At 41.7% G+C, this 22,880-nt stretch overlaps 1 protein-coding gene across 5 annotated transcripts in view; it reads right to left on the bottom strand.

Moving 5' to 3' along the window:
- SCN8A (sodium voltage-gated channel alpha subunit 8) overlaps positions 1 to 22,880 on the bottom strand; it is a 411,930-nt gene that overhangs the window by 328,805 nt on the left and 60,245 nt on the right. For 2 of the 5 annotated variants that reach the window (XM_033938385.1, XM_033938386.1), the window contains exon 2: positions 22,410 to 22,740. In XM_033938385.1, coding sequence (XP_033794276.1) covers positions 22,410 to 22,685 — 276 coding nt within the window. In that variant the 5' untranslated portion in view covers positions 22,686 to 22,740. Of the gene's footprint in view, positions 1 to 22,409; positions 22,741 to 22,880 lie in introns of those variants that run through there. The other 3 variants (XM_033938387.1, XM_033938388.1, XM_033938389.1) reach the window with 2 other exon arrangements.

The raw sequence follows: 22,880 nt of genomic DNA, 5'->3' as shown, positions 1-22,880 counted from the left end.
GTGGACTATAAATTACTCAGAATGTATACCAAATAAATTGAATAAAGGTTTTAGTAGCTGGACAACGTTCACACCTCATATATCAAAAACTCTCAGGCTACACACTTACAATAACGCAACATATGAAAAATAATATAGACAAAGAACAACGGAGAAAAATGAACCTCAATTGTGAGGGGCCAGGACTACACAAGTACCTGGACCCATTCACATCATCACGGGTTCATAAAAAAACTCCGTGTACATTTAAATAATTCTCATTCATACGTTTTATCAAAAACTCTTTTCTCTATTTTTCAAACTTTTTTATGTGTGTGAACCTAGTCAGTAGTATTACTTATCAATTTTTCAGTGTAAACCAGAACCAAGCTAACTAAAAAATTATTAATGAGGGCAACAGCTCAACTTCACAGGTGTAAATAATTGTAGAAGCCTGAAAATACTGCCATCAATGAGAGCAAAAAACGTTCACTCATCTGGAAAAAAAAGATGGTTCTGACGATTCTTCAAGTCGTGTCCCAACAGAAAAGTCCTTCTGTTTCTCCTACAAGGCTACTTCAGGGGAGTATTCCATTATCCAGAATTTTCACCTCTACCAATATAGTCCATATAAAGCTGGCTCCTCTCCAAAATGGTTCTGGGAGGTTGGAGAGGAGCCAGCTTTATATGGACTATATTGGTAGAGGTGAAAATTCTGGATAATGGAATACTCCCCTGAAGTAGCCTTGTAGGAGAAACAGAAGGACTTTTCTGTTGGGACACGACTTGAAGAATCGTCAGAACCATCTTTTTTTTCCAGATGAGTGAACGTTTTTTGCTCTCATTGATGGCAGTATTTTCAGGCTTCTACAATTATTTACACCTGTGAAGTTGAGCTGTTGCCCTCATTAATAATTTTTTAGTTAGCTTGGTTCTGGTTTACACTGAAAAATTGATAAGTAATACTACTGACTAGGTTCACACACATAAAAAAGTTTGAAAAATAGAGAAAAGAGTTTTTGATAAAACGTATGAATGAGAATTATTTAAATGTACACGGAGTTTTTTTATGAACCCGTGATGATGTGAATGGGTCCAGGTACTTGTGTAGTCCTGGCCCCTCACAATTGAGGTTCATTTTTCTCCGTTGTTCTTTGTCTATATTATTTTTCATATGTTGCGTTATTGTAAGTGTGTAGCCTGAGAGTTTTTGATATATGAGGTGTGAACGTTGTCCAGCTACTAAAACCTTTATTCAATTTATTTGGTATACATTCTGATTTATTTAATTGAATTCCCTGTTATATTTAGGACTATAAATTACGACAGGTGTACACCTGGCAGGGCCTCCGCGTGTGCGGATCGCCGGACTTGATGGACCGAAGGTCTGATCCGGAGATGGCATTTCTTATGTTCTTATGTTCTTATGATACCTACCAAAATCCTCAGAAAAAACTTATTTTTTCTTAATTACTTTCACTGGCATGATAATTCATCACACAATTAAAATCTAATTTAAAAAATTTAGAGTTCCATGTGGAAATTGAAGCAGTACCTAAGTCAAGTCACCTAACATACCTAACTGAAAAGTAGGCGTGATTAGGGGTGGAGAATAGGCATGATATGACTTCGGCATCAACAAATTAGGCTAGGAAATCCGGGCAACCTCAGGGGCATCTCCCGTTGCAGTTTAAACCTTCTCAAAGATTCAGCTGCCTATGGTTTTACATCATCTGGGAAAGTAATTGAATTGTCTCAGACATGGGTGTAGAAGAGAACCTAAACTGTCCCTTGATGCCAGCAAATGATGGATGAATCTGTTGCAGTAACAGTAAGATGCTAGAGTAGCTGGGCACTTGATGGAAGGATGCTGTAGAGCAGTGGTTCCCAACCCTGTCCTGGAGGACCACCAGGCCAATCAGGTTTTCAAGCTAGTCCTAATGAATATGCATGAGAGAGATTTGCATATAATGGAAGTGATAGGCATGCAAATCTGCTCCATGCATATTCATTAGGGCTAGCCTGAAAACCCGACTGCCCTGGTGGTCTTCCAGGACAGGGTTGGGAACCACTGATTTACAGCATGAGAGTAAACGAAATAACCCTATGGTCTAGAACAGTGGTCCCCAACCATGTCCTGGAGGCCCACCAGACCAATCGGGTTTTCAGATGGAGCAGATTTGCATGCCTGTCACTTCCATTATATGCAAATCTCTCTCATGCATATTCATTAGGGCTAGCCTGAAAACCTGATTAGCCTGGTGATCCTCAAGGACAGGCTGTAGATGGCAGACAAGACAAATGTCTTTATTTAACAGTGGTTCATTGAAATCCAAAAGCAGCTTCTGCAGGGTTTTTTTAAATCACTGAATTCAGTTGCCAGTTCTCTAAGCTGTATTACATTTTTACATATTGATACTACTAGTCTCAGGTTTTTAAAGTATGTCATGGAGACAAAGTTTGTCCCTATCCCGTCACGGGGGGCTCCGACCACATTTCCCCCCTGCCCCATGGGTACTCATCCCTGTGTCATATCTTAACACCAAAGTCATTAGATGCCACCAAGCATGATTCTGTAAACAGCTTAGACACATTATAATCATGGGCTACAATTTTCAATCTGAAAATAGAGAAAAAAATGGGGGGGGGGGGGTTATAAGCAGCCCTTTTAGGCATATCACCAGCAATTTTGTGATTGATGATGTTACTTATAAGCACAAATCTAGTTTAAAAGTATTAGGAGTGTTAATAGATAATTTACCTCATGTTTGAACAGTAAGTCCAGTCAGTAGTTATGAAAATCTTTAAGGTGTTAAGGAAATTTAGACGGGCCTATATTACAGTAGTCGATGTGGGTTACGTGAGATGCAAAGATGCAGTAGTAAGGGAGTTTCAGATGATTCAAAATACTGCAACTCAATTACCCCCCTCTTTACGAAGCCGCATTAGGCTTTTTTTTTTTTTTTTAATCACCAGCCACGGCAGAATTAGGTCCGACGTTCATAGAATTCCTATGAGTGTCAGAGCTAATAACACCGTGACCAGTGATTTAAAAAAAAAAGCCTAACACGGCTTTGTATAAGGGGGGGTTAAATTTTTTATTTTTTTAAAGAGTATCTAGATATAAAATGGTGACACTACTGCTTATGAAGCTGCATTGATGGACAGCATATTTAAACTTTAACTTTTCTTATATTATATGGCATAACCCTGAGCTACATGAACGAACTAGTTAATTTACCCCTCAGAAATTCAGTGTTAGATTTACGGAAATTCATGCATGTCAATATATTCTGCTTGGTTTTCTTAGCAATTTATCAAATGGTGGAATCTGTTACCTATGGAAATTAGGATCCAAGAAAACTATATCTTGTTTTGTAAGCAGCTAAAAAAATATTATTTAAAAAGTTTTTATTAAATCAATAGTTTATTAAGTAGGTTATTCTCTTCAAGTACAATTATCTGTCAAATTATTAGAAGATGAATTTCTTGCAGTTTCTAGGGTATATTAGCTACCTTTTCATATTTAGACATTATCTATAGGTCCACACTTAAGTTGTATTAGCTATTTTCTTCTGATATTTCATACAATAAATTGCAAGCCAAATTGAACTCAAAAGGACAAATGTGAGATACAAGTGTTATATATCAGGTGATATACAACAAATTGCCCGGTTATTTTAATGATAGTTTGCAAATATATAAGCTGGGGTATACACTGAGATCTGGGAGTTCTATGTTTTAGAAGTGTGAAAAAGAAGACAGATACATTATGCTGACACAGCAAAATCTTCTTTTTCAGTGGTAGGCCCAGTTTTATGGAAAGGCTTGCATGGGATTTAACTGAAATGAAATATTTTCTGTGTTTAGGATGATTTCAGTATGATCATTGATTTATTTTATTGATGTACCTGTTTATTTTTAATGTTTTGTATGTTTTAATGATTTGGGATTTTTTAATTTTTATTGTGAGACAACTAGAGGGGCAAATCAAAAGAAACATCTAAGTCTGTTTTGGGCCTAAGTCGCAAGTCGCCCAAAGTCGGACACGGGAAAAGGTCCATTTTCAAAAAATACATCCAACATTTTTTTTTTTTTCTAAAATCATCCAATTGTACGTCCAGCCATCTAATCACCCAGATCGCTAAGTTGTCCATCTTTATATCCCATTTTCATCCAAAAATTCATCCAAGTCACAAACACATCCATACAAGCCTCAGTACTGCAATATTTAGCTTATGCCTTCCCTATAAATCAAAGTTTTGGCTGCTGAACTGGAGAAAGAGATGTCCAGCTGGCAGGGCTTTGTTTATAAATTTTTATCAACACAACTAATATACTACTTTATCCTGAAGCAAAAAAAAAAAGAAATAGAATTTTTTTTCTACCTTTGTTGTCTGGTTTCTGCTTTCCTCATCTTCTCATTCAATTCCTTCCATCCACTGTCTCTCTTCTCTCTGCATCTTCCATTTCTGTTACTGTGCCTCTCCCTTTCTCTCCCCCTTCCAAATTGGTCTGGCACCCTTCTTCCCTCTGCTTCCCCCACAGTCTAGCATCTCTGTCTTCTTACCTGCCAGCATCTTCTCCCCACTCTCTCTTCCCCATTTCCCTTCAGCGTCTTCTCCCACTCTGTCTTCCCCCACTCTGTCTTCCCCATGTCCTTTTAGCGTCCTTCTTTGCACTGTCTTCCCCATGTCCTTTCAGCGTCCTTCCCCCCGTCTTCTCCATGTCCTTTCAGCATCCTTCTCCCCATTCTCTCTTCCCCATTTCCCTTCAGCGTCGTCTCCCCACTCTCTCTTCCCCATTTCCCTTCAGTGTCTTCTCCCCACTCTCTCTTCCCCATTTCCCTGCAGCATCTTCTCCCCACTCTCTGTTCCTCATTTCCCTTCAGCATCTTCTCCCCACTCTCTGTTCCCCATTTCCATTCAGCATCTTCTCCACACTCTGTCTTCCCCATGTGCTTTCAGCGTCCTTCTCCCCTCTCTCTTTCCCATGTCCTTTCAACATCCTTCTCCCTCCTGTCTTCCCCATGTCCTTTCAGTGTCCTTCTTCCCCCCTCTGTCTTCCCCATGTCCTTCCAGTGTCCTTATCACCCCTGTCATCCTCATGTGCTTTCAACGTCCTTCTCCCCCCCCCTTTGTCTTGTCCTTTCAGCATCCTTCTCCTCCCTCTGTCTTCCCTATGTCCTTTCAGCATCCTTCTCCCCCCTCTGTCTTCCCCATGTCCTTTCAGCATCCTTATCTCCCCTATCATCATGTGCTTTCAACATCCTTCTCCCACCTTTGGCTTCCCCATGTCCTTTCAGCATCCTTCTCTACCCCCTGTCTTCCGCATGTCCTTTCAGCGTCCTTCTCCCCCCTGTCATCCTCATGTGCTTTCAGCGTCCTTCTCCCCACTCTGTTTTACCCATTTTCCTTCAGCGTCTTTTCCTCTCCACCCCACATTTCCTCCTCCCTGCCCTTTACCTTCGTGGCGCTTTCACCCCCCCCCCCCTCCGGACAACAGGCCCGGTGCATCAAACCTCCCTGCCCCTGACCTGTGGCCGGTGATGTCTAAACTGCCTTCTTACAGCAGCCAGAGCATTGTAGTTGCATATGATTGCCGTAAAAGTCATCTCTGATGCAACTTCCGGTTGCGTTAGAGATGACCTTTATGGCAGCCACACGCAGTTTAGAAATTGCGGCCACGAAGGTAAGAGGCAGGGAGGAAGTAGGCAGCTGTTTAAACTCGGTGGCGGCAGTAAGGAGAGAGGGAGCGCGATAGGTGACCACGCGCGTCCCCTCCCTTAACTGCGGGGACAAGGCCATTCACCGCTCCACAGGGCAGTGAATGGCCTTGTCCCCGTAGCCACGATGGACACATTCTCTAGATCCGGATCCGGACAGCTGTGCACCCCCTTGGAGTGTGCACCCGGGGTGTACCACCCCCCCCTTGGTACACCACTGCTTATAGGTCATGGTGAGCCCCCCAAAACACCCCCAGAATCTACTAGACCCACCTATCTACCACCCCAATAACCTTTATGGCTGCAGGAGCCACTTATATGGCAGTACAAAAGGGTTAGGGTTTTTTTTTTTAAAAGGGGTGCACATTTTCACCATAAATGCAGTGATTAGAGTGGCTTATGAGCATGGGTCCTGCTCTCCATGGTTCACTAATCCATCCCCAAGACCACTTAAGCCACCTCTGTGCAGCTCTACTTTCCTATGTCAAGCTGCCAGAAGCTGATGTTCTGGAGGCAGATATATAAAGTTATTATTACGATTTTTAGGGGGGGCAGTGATCACTGGGGCAGTGTGTGGGGGTCTGTACTTTGTGTCTGCAGTGCTTATCTGGTCACTCTGGATACCTTCTTGTGACTTAGACCTGGTTTTAGATGGCCTAAGTCAAAACGTCCAGGTTCCGTCTAGGCAGTGTTGCAAAACTTTCGGTTATACATTCAGTAAAGCTAAGTCTAGAATGGCCCATGTTCCGCCCAAATTCCATCCTCGACACTCCTCCTGACACGCCCCTTTTAGCTCTGGTCGTTCAGCAGCACTGTGAAAACCTAGGTTGTTTTTAAATACGTCTAAAACCCGGTTCAATTATTGGCACTTGGATGACCTGTCTCACTGATCATCTAAGTGCCAATTTAGGCCGGTTTTTAGACATATTTCCATTTCGATTATGAGCCCCCTAGGTTTTAGGCAGATAATAAATATTTTAAATAAACAGTGAAGTAAAGTAAAATTTTGCAAGACTGCCACTGGAAATCATGGTAGTTATTTTGACTATAGATAAAGCTTGGGCAAAACCGACTGGAGCTCACTCTTGTCCCTACAAGCCACCAGAGTGATATGGTAGGCCAGGGAGAAGGAGTGCCAAAGGTGCCAAGGGTAGGACTGGAAGGGAGAGGGAAGGCGAAAGGAAGTTCAGGTCCTTCAGTTCAAAAAGGGGTGGGGGAGGAGGGAAAGGGAGTGGGAATTGTCCCCATTCAGGGGCTAAGCAGCGAATTTCAGCCATAAATTTAGTTTTGGCCAAAACTGAAGAATCTGGTTTTGGTCATCCTCTAGTCTAAACAGTATATTACCATGAACAGTATCTTCAATACCACAACCTACTTTATGGCAGTAGAGACTCATGTGCTACACCTGGTACAATAGCTGCACTAACTGATTAGCATAGAACACGCCTATTCTCTGCCCCCCCCTCCACCCCCCGATATGCCCCCCTGCACTAAAACAATGAATTTTTAGAGCATGCATATGGCAAAAATTGCCACAAGATACCTCAGCATGCTCTGTGGTGCACCATTTTATGAGTATTTAATATAAAAGGGCCCATAAGTCATTTTTGCTTATGCAAGTTTTTATTTTATGTAAGCATGCTGTTTATTGTTGTTTATTGATATAGATGTTTATGTTTTCTGTAACCCACTAAGAATATTGTAGATTATATAGGATATAAATGAAAATAAAAAGAGAACCTAAGATAACAATTATCACTCACTAACACTAGTTACTGCTAACAACTAAATATTTGATAAGGTGTAACAATCAAGATCATCCTATACAGAGCATGCCAGCGAGTAAATGACAAAAAAGGGAGGAAAAAGCCTCAGAAGCCAACCTTCACTGTAGTACATTATGGTGATAGCAATTAATGGTTGAGTTCAAATCACGGGCATAAAAAAAAACCTCCCCATATATATCTATCAAGACTCTGTGCAAAGCATATACAGTATTGATACTGGTAACCCAACAAAATTAAAAAGTGACTTAACTTAAAAAGTGCCATTGCTGGTGATACATAAATCCCACCAGCTCCCTGGCTTTTTTTCTGCTTAATTGCTGAATTTCTGCTCCCTTCTCTGTTCTTGCTTAAACTCTGTAACCACCTCCCAGGTCTCAGTTCAGCTCCCCGAAAATAAGCCCTAGCATGATTTTCGGGGTAGATCCTAATATAAGCCCTGGTTAAGACCCCTCCCTCCTATCCCTTTGTGCACCGGAACACCACCGAAGCCTCAAAACTAGTGGCATCGCTCTGAACGGGTTCCTTCGTGGCCTTCCCAGCCGGGGCCTATCCTCTGCCACGTCACTGATGATGTTATTGCTAATTATATTTAGTTATCCCCGAAAATAAGACATTTTCCAAAAATAAGCCCTAGTACATTTTTTGGAGCACAAATTAATATAATACCCTGTCTTATTTTTGGGGACACACGATAGATACTTTTTCCTTGGCCACTGGAGCAATATCCTGTAGACAGCCCAGAACACAGTGGCTTAGTATGAGAGAATGCTCTTATGCCCTGGGCTGCTACAGTCCTTAAATCTCTCAACGCTCATCGCTTGGTTTTATTGGGTCCTCGTGTTACCCAACTAGAGAGTGTACACATCATAATGCTTATTTCTTTATGGCACCTGCAACCTCGAATTCCATGTCTTTGTCTATTAGAGAACAGTCTTTAAAACTATTCAAGTCAAAAGTTGAAGACCTGGCTTTTTCAAAGGGCAGTCAGTGAACATGACCAAACCTTTGCAATTGGTATTGGATGGCATTACCTGAATGTAAGTTTTGTGTTTGCTTTTTATTGTCAAATGATTGATTTATACTTTCCTGTCACAAATTTTGGAGTTCTTTTTTTAAACCACTTTGATCTGCAATGTGGCAATTAAAGTACGCAGAAATAAACAAACATTCTATCACTCAGCATGTAATATTTGAGGTTTCAAACTGTGATCCTTGCTGGGCTTTCTGAGCTCAGGTTGAGTATGTGGCAAAGAATCTGATGTGGATTCTGCAGGCAGAGGAGAGCCACTGGCCTGGAATCTGTGAACAAAGTGGTACATGTAGAAAAGAGGAACCCGCACTATAATTACATGATGCAGGGTTTCATGACAGAAGTCACCACCCAGGAAAATGATCTAAGTCTTATTGTTGAAGATATGTTGAAGCTCTCAGCTCAGTGTGTGGCAGCGGCTAAAAACGCATATAGAATGTTAGTAATTATCAGGAAAGGAATGGAAAATAACAACAACAACAATTTATTATATCTATAGCGGGGAAAAGGGAAAGAGGAGGAGGAGCAAGGGGGAAAGAAGAAATTAGGTAAAAATGAAAAAAAAAAATTGGTGGAATAGAGTGTGGTGTGGATGGGCTTAGGTAGAGAATGGTTAGAGAAAAGTGTTGTGAATGGCCTGAATGAAGGGAGGGGAGAGAGTGTATGATGCTGACAAGCTGCAGAGGGAAGGAGAGAGCGGCAGGGCCCTAGCTTTTGATTTGTCCCCATTACCTGCCCTGCTCGTGACATTTAGATACAGGCTGGTCATTCACTACCAGATGTATTTTGGTTTCTTTGCTGGGTGAAGAGAAATTTGTGAATTTTGAGTTCAGCACCCTTAATCATTTTCCAAAGTGTGCTGCTTTGATGCAATGAGCTTTCGTTTCATCCTTGCAAACTTATCATGAGACTCCAACACTCTGTGAGCTGTGCAATGCCCAAATCTATGATAAGCAAAGCAGGAGTAACTAGGGCAGAGCCTCATGGTTCTAATGTTCTTTCGTTCTTAAGGCTGGCCAAATTCTGTGGATCACCCAAAAATTCCTTAGGGGAGGGGCATTCTGCGGAAATTTTGAATTGTACAGAAATCTCTCAAAAATAGTTTATTATTTATGTACTTTCTGCTAGTGACAGGACAATGCTGTTTCAACAACAGCAAGGGAACTTGCTTATCTAAGGTGATATTATAAATAACTCTTTTACTAATCACCTTTCTTCTTTAATTCAAACAGTAATACTTATTTCAACACAAGGCTGATATGGTTAAGTGAACACTCAGTCCCACAACTGAGTTCCGGTGAAAAAATCACAGAGCAGCTGTTAAGGAGACCATCATAGTTGTTCACAGTCTCCTCCACCAAACAAAGACTAAATAACACCAAATCAAAATAAAATAATATATTTAACAACAACTTAACTTTGAATGGTGTGGATGGTACACATAACTGCTCCGGGCTCCTCCGTTATTCTTATTACCGACCCCCCAACCTAGGTTTCACCTGCTGGCTTCTTCAGGAGGGGTACTAAAATTACAAGATGACTCCAATTAACACTAAACCACACAGCTTACTTTCTCAATAAACTAAACATTTTGAAATACTCGATACACACTCTCTCTCCGACTTACCGGCACAAACACTCCATACTGCACACAGACGCACTGCTGACGAAGGGAACTTCCCAGCAGGCCACGCTTTAAATACACTCCCCTTTACTGGCCTCAACGTCATCACTCATTACGTCATGAATGAGAAATTATAATTGAAACCATTCAATATCATTGTTTAATCCTGCGGGGGCCAGGGTATGCCACTGGAATATAAACTTGTGCTCTAAATAAAGAAGATGTTGAGTAATGTTTCCAGTTTCTTTATAGGCACGCATAAGAACAGTATATTGTAATTCCTCTATGGAATGCTGTTGCTCGATCCAATGGCTTACCAGGGGGGCGGATACCCGCTTGCATCTTATATTGCTCAAATGCTCGGCGATGCGGATTTTAATAGCCCGCCGAGTATGTCCTATGTAGTATAGCCTACAAGGGCAGATAATACAATATATTACTGCAGATGACAAACAATTGGTGCCTGTTCTTAAATAGAATTTCTTACCCCCTGTTTTTGGAATTACCACTTGGTCAATGTTGAGGACATGAGAGCAATATACACACTGATGACAGCATACATGAGGACCCTCTCTGTTCTGCTGAGTAGGGTCACGGTATTTCAAAATTTGACCTAAATTCCAACCCCTAGTATGGGCGAATAAAGGTGTGTCATTCATGCTTTCATGCACCTGCAGCACTGGCCAGTGTTTCAAAATAATTTTTCTAATCTGATGACTTCGATTGGAATAAGGCAGTACGCATACCAGGGCCCCACTTTTCTCCCTTTGTTGTGGATGAAATAACCACTCCCGCTGACAGTTACGAGCTCTCTTCCATGCCCGTTTAACTATCCGGGGAGGATAACCTCTCTCCTTAAACTTTGTGTATAAAAGCGTGGCCTGCTGGTGAAAATCCCATTCGTCAGAGCAGATCCTCCTCAACCTTAAAAATTGCCCCACCGGGATACTATCCCTGAGGGGTTTTGGATGATAACTCTGGTAGTGTAGGAGCGTGTTCCGATCCGAAGGTTTCCTGTACAAGGTAGTATCATAACTTACTTGAGAGTTGATCTGGGATTTTACTACTTGGATATCCAAAAAGGATATCGTATCACTACTTACTTCATGAGTGAGAGTTATGTTGGAGTCTGCCTGGTTCAACTCTTTTAGGAATTCATCCAATTCGTCACGCTTCCCACTCCACATGAAGAAAATATCGTCAATATACCTTCTCCATAGGCCAACTTTACTAAACCATCTGGAGGTGTAAACATGTTTGTCTTCGTATTCTGACATGTAGAGGCAAGTGACGGACGGGGCCACCGTGGCCCCCATCGCCACCCCCTTAGTTTGGAAGAAAAACCTATTTGCAAATTGAAAGTAATTTTGACACACCACAAATTCAGCTAAAGTTCCTACCAACTCCTTCTTTTGAACTGAAACGTTAGATTTACTCACTACTTGTTTAATAATTGCCAGGGCCGCCGATTGTGGCATGTTGGTGTACAGGGCGGAAACGTCTGCGGTTACCAGAAATTTACAATCTTGACCCTCACACCTCTGCAGACATTGCAAAAAGTGAGAAGAATCTCGTACATAGGACTGAACGGTGCTCACATGTTCATAAAGAAAGCTATCTATATACCTAGACAGAGGTTCCAGCACTGAACCAATCCCGGCCACAATCTGTGTGCAGTATGGAGTGTTTGTGCCGGTAAGTCGGAGAGAGAGTGTGTATCGAGTATTTCAAAATGTTTAGTTTATTGAGAAAGTAAGCTGTGTGGTTTAGTGTTAATTGGAGTCATCTTGTAATTTTAGTACCCCTCCTGAAGAAGCCAGCAGGTGAAACCTAGGTTGGGGGGTCGGTAATAAGAATAACGGAGGAGCCCGGAGCAGTTATGTGTACCATCCACACCATTCAAAGTTAAGTTGTTGTTAAATATATTATTTTATTTTGATTTGGTGTTATTTAGTCTTTGTTTGGTGGAGGAGACTGTGAACAACTATGATGGTCTCCTTAACAGTTGCTCCGTGATTTTTTCACCGGAACTCAGTTGTGGGTCTGAGTGTTCACTTAACCATATCAGCCTTGTGTTGAAATAAGTATTACTGTTTGAATTAAAGAAGAAAGGTGATTAGTAAAAGAGGACAATACTGTTGCCATTGGAACCAATCCAACAGTTAATCCAGTCCTGCCTTTACTCTCGTTGCATCTACAATATGCTCCAGTTTCTCTCAGAAAAGCAGGCCTTTCATGTGTGCAACAGGGGCAAAACCAGGGCAGGGTGAACCTGTTCAGCTTCATATGACATGAGGTGGCAATACAGGGAACCTGGAAGAAATGCTTGCATAGGATCTGGGATCATTCCATATCATTCCATCCCCCACTCCCCTTCTAAGGACAAGCAGCTGTAGTCAGCACAGCAAAGAAGGCTGAGTATCAGAAGTGCTTCATCAGCAATAAGAGACGGAAGGGAGGAGGCCTGCCTGGTGCCAGGGATAAGATACAAATAAAAGCAAGTGGAGGAAAGCAGGACATAGAAAAGGGTGCCAAATGAAGGCTAGGTGGTGACCATCAGGGAACGCAAACCTTCTGTTCTTATTAATATGAATAATTTGTATTACTGGTTAATGGATTATGCTTTAGTCAAAAAAAAAAAAGGGAGAATTTTTAAGCAGGTCAGGATAGCTGCACCTGCATTATATTTCAGCTTTTCCTAGACCCAGCGTTTCTCTGCTTCTCCTCACACTTCAGGCCTCATTTATGGCTACAGGCTGCTTTCCATTCAGGCCTCATTTTTCATTGCAGCCGTTCCTCCTGTACTCTGCGCAGGCCTCTCTCCTCTGACACTCCCTACATCTATTCTCTTATGAATAATGTCCTATATTAAAAGAAGACAGGCATGATAAATGAACTTGGAGGCAGGTGTAATTTAGGGGGAGGGGGTGGGGGGGTACTCAGCAGCTGCTGTTCCACTGTGCACTGCTGATGCCACAATATTCTAACGACAATGCAGCACCAATTACTACAGGTGCCTGGCGACAGATCCTATCAAACTTGGTTTCCTGATTTCGCTACTCTTTGGGTTTTAAAAAAATCCTTTTCTCTGCAGTTTGCCATTAGAGGTGACTACTAAAACAATAACTTCAGATAAAATCTGCACAAGTTTTGTAGAAAAGAACTGTTTGTGGATATGATGAGCTCCTTGAGCAAGCCCAGATCTGAAATCTGAGATCACTGACCCCATCAAAGTTGCCAGCAGTGACCCCATTTGGGGGGAGGGGTTGTTATGAAAAATCTTTGTGCAACTCCCTTCCAGAGGCCAAAGGAACCAAAAAGGGCAAGATTTATGCTAACTGCAATGGGACACAAAATCTAATCTAATCTAATCTATCTAAACCTTAGGTTTGTATACCGCATCATCTCTACATTCGTAAAGCTCGACACGGTTAACAAGAGTTAGGGTAGAAAGGAATTCCAGTGGAGGGAAGAGGCAAAATGAAGAGAAAATTTAAATGGCTGTTACTTAGAGGAAGTCAACTGTAATGCCAGGTTTTCAGGATAAACCTTTCAGAAATATGCATGGCCACTACCTCCGCTACAGTTCAAACACAGGATCCCAGAGGGGTTACTTTTTCATAGACTGCTGGTGTCCAGGTTAGTCTCACAGAAATTGATTGTCATAAGATTTGCCTTTGCACACACAAGATCATTAACGGTCATAGAAGAACAGAAATGGCTGTCTGCATATTGCACCTTGGCTTCTTTATCATGTGTACCCCATCGCTAGCCGCCTGTTCTGATGGGATAGTGGGCAGCATGTAGTGGCTTGTTCTTATGTTGTTAGTTTCTGGATTGTGGTGAAGGCTAAAGCTGAGTGTATTTTTAAAAACATTTTGCAAAGTTTATTTTTCAAATAAAACAGAACAGTATCACAAATATATCAAAGCCCCTTCCCATCCCTCACTCCGTAGCCTCTCGCTCTCACCATAATGAAGGCATCCATTAGCATCCCATACTATACATACAACCCCTTTTCCAGAAAGTCCAAATAAAAATAGCACATTACTCAAGCATATGAGAAACCCAGTGATCCTTCAAGGCCCCCTTCTTCCTACTGAGACTCTTGTCCTAAGCCCCTACCTAGAGGGTTGTGGAAAGGTGGTTGCGGTGTCTCTCTACAAAAGAGAAAATAAGGAGAAGGTTGAAAACTTCAGGCCAGTTAGCCTAACCTGTATGGTGATTAAATTACTAGAAACACTTCTAAAACAGAGGATAATGTAGCTTCTGGAATCCAAAGGAATGCAGGGCCAAGGCAGCATGATTGTACTGGAGGTAGGTTGTGTTAAATGAATCTAATTTCATTGATTTGATGGCCAGAGAACTGGATCAGAGAAGAGTGCTTGACTTCTTTGAAGGTGTGAATAAACATGTGGATAAAGGTGAGCCGGTTGATGTAGTAGATCTAAATTTTCAGAAAGCTTTTCACAAAGTTCCTCAAGAGAGGCTACTGAGAAAATTAAAGAGTTATGGGATAGGTGGCAAAGTTCAACTGTGGATTAGGAATTGGTTATTGGACAGAAAACAGAGAGCAGGGTTAAATGGCCATTTTTCTTAATGGAGGAGAGTAAACAGTGGAGTGAGACCGGTGCTATTTAACTTATTTATAAATGATATGGAAATTGGAACAACGAGTGAGGTGATTAAATTTGCAGATGACACTAAACTGTTCAAAGTTGTTAAAACATATGCAGATCACAGTTGTTAAAAATTGCAGGCGGACCTTAGGAAATAGGAAGACTAGGCATCCAAGTGGCAGATGAAATTTAAAATGTGGATAAATGCAAAGTGATGCACATTGGGAAGAATAACCCAAATCAGTTATCAAATGCTAGGGTCCACCTTGGGAATTAGCGTCCAAGAAAAGGATCTGGGTGTCACTGTAGACAATACGATGAAACCTTCTGCCCAGTGTGATCTTAAGATGGCCAAACAAGTAGAAAAAAAGTGATGGCAAAAGCCAGAATGATGCTTAGATGCACCATATGCCTAAAACAGACTGCCTGAGTTGGTACATCAAGCTCAATCTCTGGCATGGTATGGAAGGGTGGTGGAGGGAGAGAAAGGGGGCAGATGCTGATGGAATTGGTGTGTAGGGAAAGGGGAGAGAGACATAAGGGGGAAGGATACTGGATGCAATTGGGTTAGAGGGAAAGAAAGGGGGGCAGATGCTGATGGAAGTGGGGGGAAGGGAGAAGAGAGTGAAATGCCAGACCATGGGGGTGTGGGAGAGGGAAGGGAAGGAGAGGAGAGAGATACCAGACCATTGGAGGAGGGAAGGGAAGAAGATGGATGCCACACCAATGTACACTGAAGCACTGGTATGGTAATTTTTGTTGTTTGTTTTGAATTTTAAAATAAAAGAAATAAAGTGGAAATAAAGAAGTAAAGAAGAAAATGGGTAAATACAAGGAGGTGGGGCAGGGGACTAGTGTACTTGTGTGCCTAGGGGCCCTCGATGAATTAATCCTGCCCTGGGCACGGGGATGAACAGCGGAAGAACAACGATAGGCAGAATAAAGGATTCCCTGGTTCTCCTGTGGGAGCTGCAGTGCAGCGACATCCTCAGGGCAGCTGGTAAAAAGGCTTTTTATTGTGCACCGAGATGTGCTTTGAGAGCTCGGAGGCTTTGGTCTGTGAAAACTGCTTGCAGGAGAGTTGGCAGGAAAGTGAGCGACTGGTCCTCAGCAGTTGCTTGGTTTTGATCAGCCAGCCCAATCGGTGTGCCTGAATTTTTTTTAGTGAATTGAGGCCCTTCCTCATTTGCATGCACGGATCGGGTGGCAGATACGCGCGGGAGGAAGGTTAGTGAATCGGGTCGGGGTTGCAAAGTGGTCGGTACACAATCGGTGTCCTTAGTGAATCTAGCCCATAGTCATTTAAATATCCCTGTGGCACAAATGCACAGAAGGTAAGCCTCTTTTTGAAAGGTCCCAAATTAATAAGTTACTAGAAAATCATGTAGGACTCTCATATGATACCATATTATTTGGTACTGCAATGAGAACTCAAGAGTCTGATTTCAGCAAATAATAACAAACTACTATTAATATTGACATGTGTCGCCATGCAACAAATTACTCAAAATTGGAAGGATTATACCAAATTAAATTATACATTCTGGTGGAACTCTGTTTGTCATATATACAAAATGGAAAAAGTGTTAGCGTTACAACAAGGGAATCTTCACAATTTTAAGAAAATTTGGGAACCATTGACTATTTATTCTAATGATCAGATTTCTTAGCACATTGGCAGTAGGTATATAGGGATGGGTTGGGATTTGTATACTTTTTGGAAAAAGGAATTGGGAAAAGGGGGAGAGATTTATCATTTATGATATGATGTATTGATTATAGTTACAAATGTCATGTAATAATTAATTATATTATGTATGATTCAATTCCTGTAAGAATGAAAAATTAATAAATAAAATATTAAAAAAAAAGAAAGGAAGCTCTGCAACATAGGGTCATAGGATGAAGATGAAAAGAGAGACTCGGGAGTAATCTAAGGAAATATTTCTTTATGGATAGAGTGGTGGATACAAGGAACAGCCTCTCAGTAGAGGTGGTAAAGATAAGGATGTATTTGAATTTAAGAAAGCATGGAACAAGCACATATGATCTCTGGGGGAGAAGACGACATTGTAGAGCTTAGTGGTTGGCATGGATAGGCAGACTAGGACATATGGTATTTATCTGTCATCATTTTCTACGTTCCTGTGCATTATGAGGGCTCAGTGTGTGTTCTCTCTGTGGCTGTATAGTGAGGTATGAGTCACATCCAAGGAACAGAGGACACTGGTGAAGCAACTGATTTATACTACCAGGTTCACATTGCTTTGTTTTGAAAGAAGTTCTTCACTGGAGCTTGTAGGGGCCAGGTCAGTAAAACTGCATTGATGCTTGTAGCAGGTCACCAGTTCACAGAAGAAACCAGGGGCCCGATATTTAAAAAAAAAAAAAAAAAGCTGAGCTCTTAAATTTATGTTCCTTAGGTAGACTCCTAATTTGTGAACAATTTTCAACCAAACTTTCTTAATTTAGGAGCACTGACTCCTGGACCTGGGTTTTGCTCCCTGGTCTGGATGAGAATGTGTTCCTGTAGGATGGTGTTCACAGTTCTGTTACTGTTCACTGATGAAACCAACTGGCCAGATGAAACCAACTGGCATGCTTCCTGGGAGGGAGCAATGGCGTGTGGCTACTTGTCAAGTACTGATACTGTAGTAGCTTGGCTAGCTAAAATTACAGAACTAGGAGAAAGTAATCCAAGTAGTTGTGAATAAAGGTTGAGTGTGGCATTGCCCTATAGAAGCAGGAAGTTGTAAGGATTGGGAGGAAAATTTCAGGACAGAAGAACAATTTAAAAGAAAAAATAATTCTGTGATGGGAGGCAGCTATAGGTATCTGAAATGTTAGAAGGTCCACTGAGCTTTAGGCTAGAGAATGACACGGTGACAAAATTCATCACCGTTCCCGTCCCCGCAGATAACCACGGGAAATAATCCCATGTCATTTTCTAGTGTCTATTTCATCCTCTGTCCTTCTACACCAGCATTATTCAAAGCAAAGCTTGTGGGTCAGTGGTTGTGGCCATTCATACTCTGATTCTTTCCTCTCTCCTTAAAGAATGATATGAAGATGGTTTCCCGCAGTTATCCATGGGGACGGGGACAGTGATGAATTTTGTCACCATGTCATTCTCTACTTCAGGCACCATTACACTGAAGAGCAGTTGCAAAACGACATGGTTTCCATGATTCCAGCAGGATCACCAGAGCACTTTGAAGAGGGCTGCCTCCTGCGACTTGCTACCAGAAGCGACTTGAAGCAGAGGACATCCCCAAGGAAAGATGACTTTAAGGAAAAATGGAGCTGTGATTGGGGGGATGGGGATTGCTGTGACAGTTCCTCACTGAAGCATACTGCCTACAATTGAACACGATCTGTGCACAATTTCCTCTCCCTGCAGAAATTTTGAGTGGCCTGCAGAATTTGGCCAGCCACTGGGATGAAAGAACATAAAAGTCTCACCAGTTAGTTTTTCAATTTTGCTCTATCTACAAGTTTGAGCCTCACGGTGCCTGTATTCCTTGAAGAATTTAAATAAATAAATAAATAAAGAGCTCAAGGGGAAAGTATAGACACCACATGGATCAAATGTACTGAGAGCTACAGTGCACACTGCCTAAAACTATGAGCTGTCCCAGGTGCTACAAGACAACAGGGCAGATAGAGCAAAGTAGAAGAACTAACTGGCGAGGAGCCCCTGGCTTTATTTATTTATTTATATCCCACATACCCATATTCTATACAAGTTACATATTCACGTTCATAATTCAAATAAAACCACCACTTTACAACATATTACAATCACACAGAATACTTCAAACATCCTAAAACGTACATCATGCAGTTCTTTAAAAACATAAAACAATCCCTTTAAAACATAAACATCAAAGCAAGAACTGGAGGGGGGGAAAAAAACCCAGTTTCCCATCACAAATTCTGAAAAGCTTTACTGAAAAGATGGGCTTTCAAACTCTTACAAAAAGATTTTTCAAAAAGCAGAAATCTGACAAACTGAGTGCGGTAGAGTTCCCTAATTGTGGACATACTACCCCCAAAAACACAACAACGATTGGTGGCTTTAATGGCTGGTTGCTTTGCCTTGAAACCAACTAATTGCTTTTCTTTGAAGGGGTGTGGGGGGGGAGATTAAACTGGCTGCTTCTTGTGGGGAAGGTGCTGGGGGAGCAGGTTTACCTATTGCTCCGAGTGGGGATTGTGGGAGAGTCTAGGCGGGTTTTTTGAAGGAGGCAGGCTGTTTGACTGAAGAAGGGGCGGCAGGTCAGGCTGCCTAATTTAGGGTTAGCTGATTAGTTGAGAAATAGCTAGTGGAATGGCTGTCTTTTGTAGGGGTTAAGGAGAAGAGGTAATTTATTAGGGGTGCCTGATTGAGGGAGAAGGTTGGGAACGGTGAGAGAATGCATAGGGGGTGACAAATTGAGTAGTCTGTTGCCATATAGATAGAGCTTGTGGGTTTTTATTCAGCAATTCATCAAGTCTGACGGGAGCTTGGGAGCTCTGAGCTGCCACTAGCACTGGTTTCTTGAAACTGCTGCTGAAAGAAACTGCCATTGGCCATAGCTCCAAGCTTTCCTTAGGCCCCACAGATTGATAAAGCGAAATGCCCAAAACTCAAGTCCTCTAGTTAAGTATGTTATAGTACTTCTAGAGGAATTTTTACCTAAATCCTAAAAAAATAAACCCTGCATATTTGAAAAATACCATTTTTTTCTCTATGGTAGTTTAATTCATTAGGACTCAAGGATAATGATTATATGCTGTTATTGTGCAAGGAATTGCAGAATTTTTAAATATTGTACCCAGAATTCCCGCAGGAGTAACTCATAAATCTTATATCCACAAATAAAAACCCTCAAGGAACTTTCATATAATACCTCCAATTCTAAGCACTATGTTCAAGTCTAGAAAGAAAGCCAGCCAACACCTTGTGCAATTGCTTGCTTTAACACACTCAGGGCCGGCCATATTTTAAAACGGTGCCTAGAAAAATCAGTGTTGAAAAGGAAGGCGCTTAGAGCAATTCTATAAAAGACCTCCAAAGTTAGGCGAGTTTACAGAATCACACTTAGCACCTGTATGCATTACTAATATTTAGGTACATCCATTTAGACCATGAAAATAATAATAATAATAACTTTATTCTTGTATACCGCATTACCATGGAAGTTCTATGCGGTTAACAGAAGAAGAGACTGTACAATTACAGCGAAGTTACAAGTTCGTTAATGTTACATTAACATTTTACACAATGCATTTTTCAATCAAGTTAAATTTACATTTTAGACGATACATTTACGGAGAAGTTAATTTTTGCAGGTAGGTAATATATTCGGAGTAGTTATGTTTGCTATGAGTTACATACAGCAGAGTTACAAATAGAAGTGTTACATACGGCTGTAAAGAGTCTGGGGGAGAGTCGAGGTCAGAGGAGGAGGAGGGAGGAGAGGAGAACGTTCAGAGGAATTTGTCAAAAAGGTAGGTTTTAGTTAACTTCCTGAAAGTTTGATAGGGGGGGGGGGAATTGGAGATGAGAGTAGAGAGGCATTTGTTCCATTTGCCCGCTTGGAATGCTGGGGATCGGTCGAGGAATTTTTTGTAGAGGCAGCCCTTCGGGGAGGGAAAAGAAAACAGGTAGGTATTTAGAGTACGAGAGGGGCCTGCAATTTCACCAGGGTGGATCTAGAACAGTGCACCTAACTCTTTGGAATGCCCACAACCCACATGTACTCCCCCTGGCCCCATGCCCCCTTTTGAAAGCCACCCTAGAGAATGACACGGGGACAAATTTTTTTCCCGTCCCTGCGGGAACTCATTTTCCCATCCCATATAGTTCTTTTCCTGTCCCTGCTCCATTCCTGCAAGCTCTGTCCTCATCTGCACAAGCCTCAAACACTTTAAAATCTTAAGTGTTTGAGGCTTGTGTGGTTAAGGCAGAGCTTACAGGAATGGGGCAGGGACAGTGACAAAACTCACGGGGACAGGCCAGGGAAACTGAATTCCTGCGGGGATAGGGAAAAATTTGGCCCTTTGTCATTTTCTAATCCACACAGTAGAATTTCTTTGCTCCGCTTTATAGAATACGCTAAGAAAGTTGTATACGTAACTGCTTAGTGCCAGTTACTTGTTAACCAGGGATCTCCAAAGTCCCTCCTCGAGGGCCGCAATCCAGTCGGGTTTTCAGGATTTCCCCAATGAATATGCATTGAAAGCAGTGCATGCACATAGATCTCATGCATATTCATTGGAGAAATCTTGAAAACCCGACTGGATTGTGGCCCTCAAGGAGCGACTTTGAGACCCCTGTTGTTAACTGTCAATTACTGGTGCTGATTAGCTTGTTAAGCAATTAAGCTGTGTGTGCAAATCAGCAATGCACACATTTGCACAAGCAACCTTAGTTGCACTATACAGAACCAGCCACCCCTGTGAATATCCAAAAATCCAATTATCCAAAATCTTTTGCATGCCCCTACACCAAACATCAATATAGCAGAGTGATGATAAAGACTTGACACTTACCTGAAGTGTTTTCGGCTAACTTGATTGCAGAATGTTTATAAGACACTGCACAAAAGACTGAAAGCTTAAAGCCAAGCAAGATACCTCATGAACCCCTCTGGGATTTCCCAGACAATACATCATCTCAGGTCAACATTCTACAGAAATCAAATCTAAAACAAGACCCTGCAGGTCAGGGAAGAAGGAGATGGCACAGTCTAGTATGAAGCAGCCAAGCTAGACATGTGTGAGCTTGAGTAGAGATGGACAAGTTGGCTTCCTGAAAGCTAGATTTTCATTATGACCCAGTTCATTGTGTAAATTGAACTTTTACAGCAAAAGCAACCACTTAACTGGATTTTAATACAAAGTTCTCTGTGGCCACTCTTCCGTTCAAATTTCTACAGTGGCAGCATGAATTTCCATGGTACGCTGATGAAAGGATCACAACACATTAACAGATTTTGCAATATCTTACCTGTACGGCGATTCAAATTTAACACAAACCAACTAGTCCACACCTACTACAGATTTGCCCCTAGTAGTAAACCAAAACCTAATCCAGACATTGATAGAGACACTCAACCCATGGCCTGGAAACTGCATGTAGATCACCAAGACTCTAACTCAGTCTACATTTGAACATAAAAGTAGAGAGAAACTAATGGATGAAAAGATGAAAATTAAACTGAACGAAAAGTCTGAACTTAGCTCTACTGAACAATAAAGAGACATAATAGAAAAGGATATCCCAACCACTTCCCAGCACAACACAAGCAATGTTGTGTTGACCTGAGACTTCAGGCTAGAATAACTTGCTTAGCCCTTCATCTGCAAGTCCTCTAGTTTCCTTGCAACATACTCATTTTTGACGGTCACATCTCAGAAACAGATTAATTACCAGACAATAAAGAGTGTTTTAAGGGATCTTAGAAAGGGGGTGAACTCTTGGCACATGGCAACAACAGAATAGAACATGAAAACTCAAAGCCTGATCATCAAAAACAGAGCAAATTTCCAACATTTCTTTTAAAATGTTGTGAAGAATGAGAGCTCCTGTCAACCAAACCTTTATGTCCTGTTCTTTAAGAAAGAAGTGATATAACGACCTTAGTGTTTGCAGACTCACTTTCTGATTTAAATAAAAAGGGTCCAAGTCCTCGATGGGCTCAGCCACCAGTTGTTTCGGGATATCCCCATAGATAAATGGCAAGTTCCTGCCTGCTTCCAGGTCGCTGTTGGGTTTCGGCTTATTCTCATCATCATCATCCCGATGACTGCTGTCTGGCTTTGCCGGCTTCTTAGCCTTTTCTTCAGCGATACGTTTCTCAATGGTAGCCAGAGACTCACGGGTGAAGGCTTTGAAGCTGTCAGGGCCTGGTGGTGCAATAAGGGGCGCTGCCATCTTTTCATCCTGCAGCAGCTTTTTTAGTTAGGATGGCATCCAAGATAGGTTCACTCTAGGGAAAAGGAGATGACAAAACCAGAGAGGATCAGTTACAGGTCAGAAAAGAGCTGCAAAATACAGGTTACATAAAATACATCATTTGTGAATGGGCAGCATTTCAAAATGCACACAAGATATGTAAAGTCATCCATG

Source organism: Geotrypetes seraphini, chromosome 3 (assembly GCF_902459505.1).
Source record: "Geotrypetes seraphini chromosome 3, aGeoSer1.1, whole genome shotgun sequence".
NCBI lineage: Eukaryota > Metazoa > Chordata > Amphibia > Gymnophiona > Dermophiidae > Geotrypetes > Geotrypetes seraphini.
This window is presented reverse-complemented; position numbering and strand designations above follow the sequence as displayed.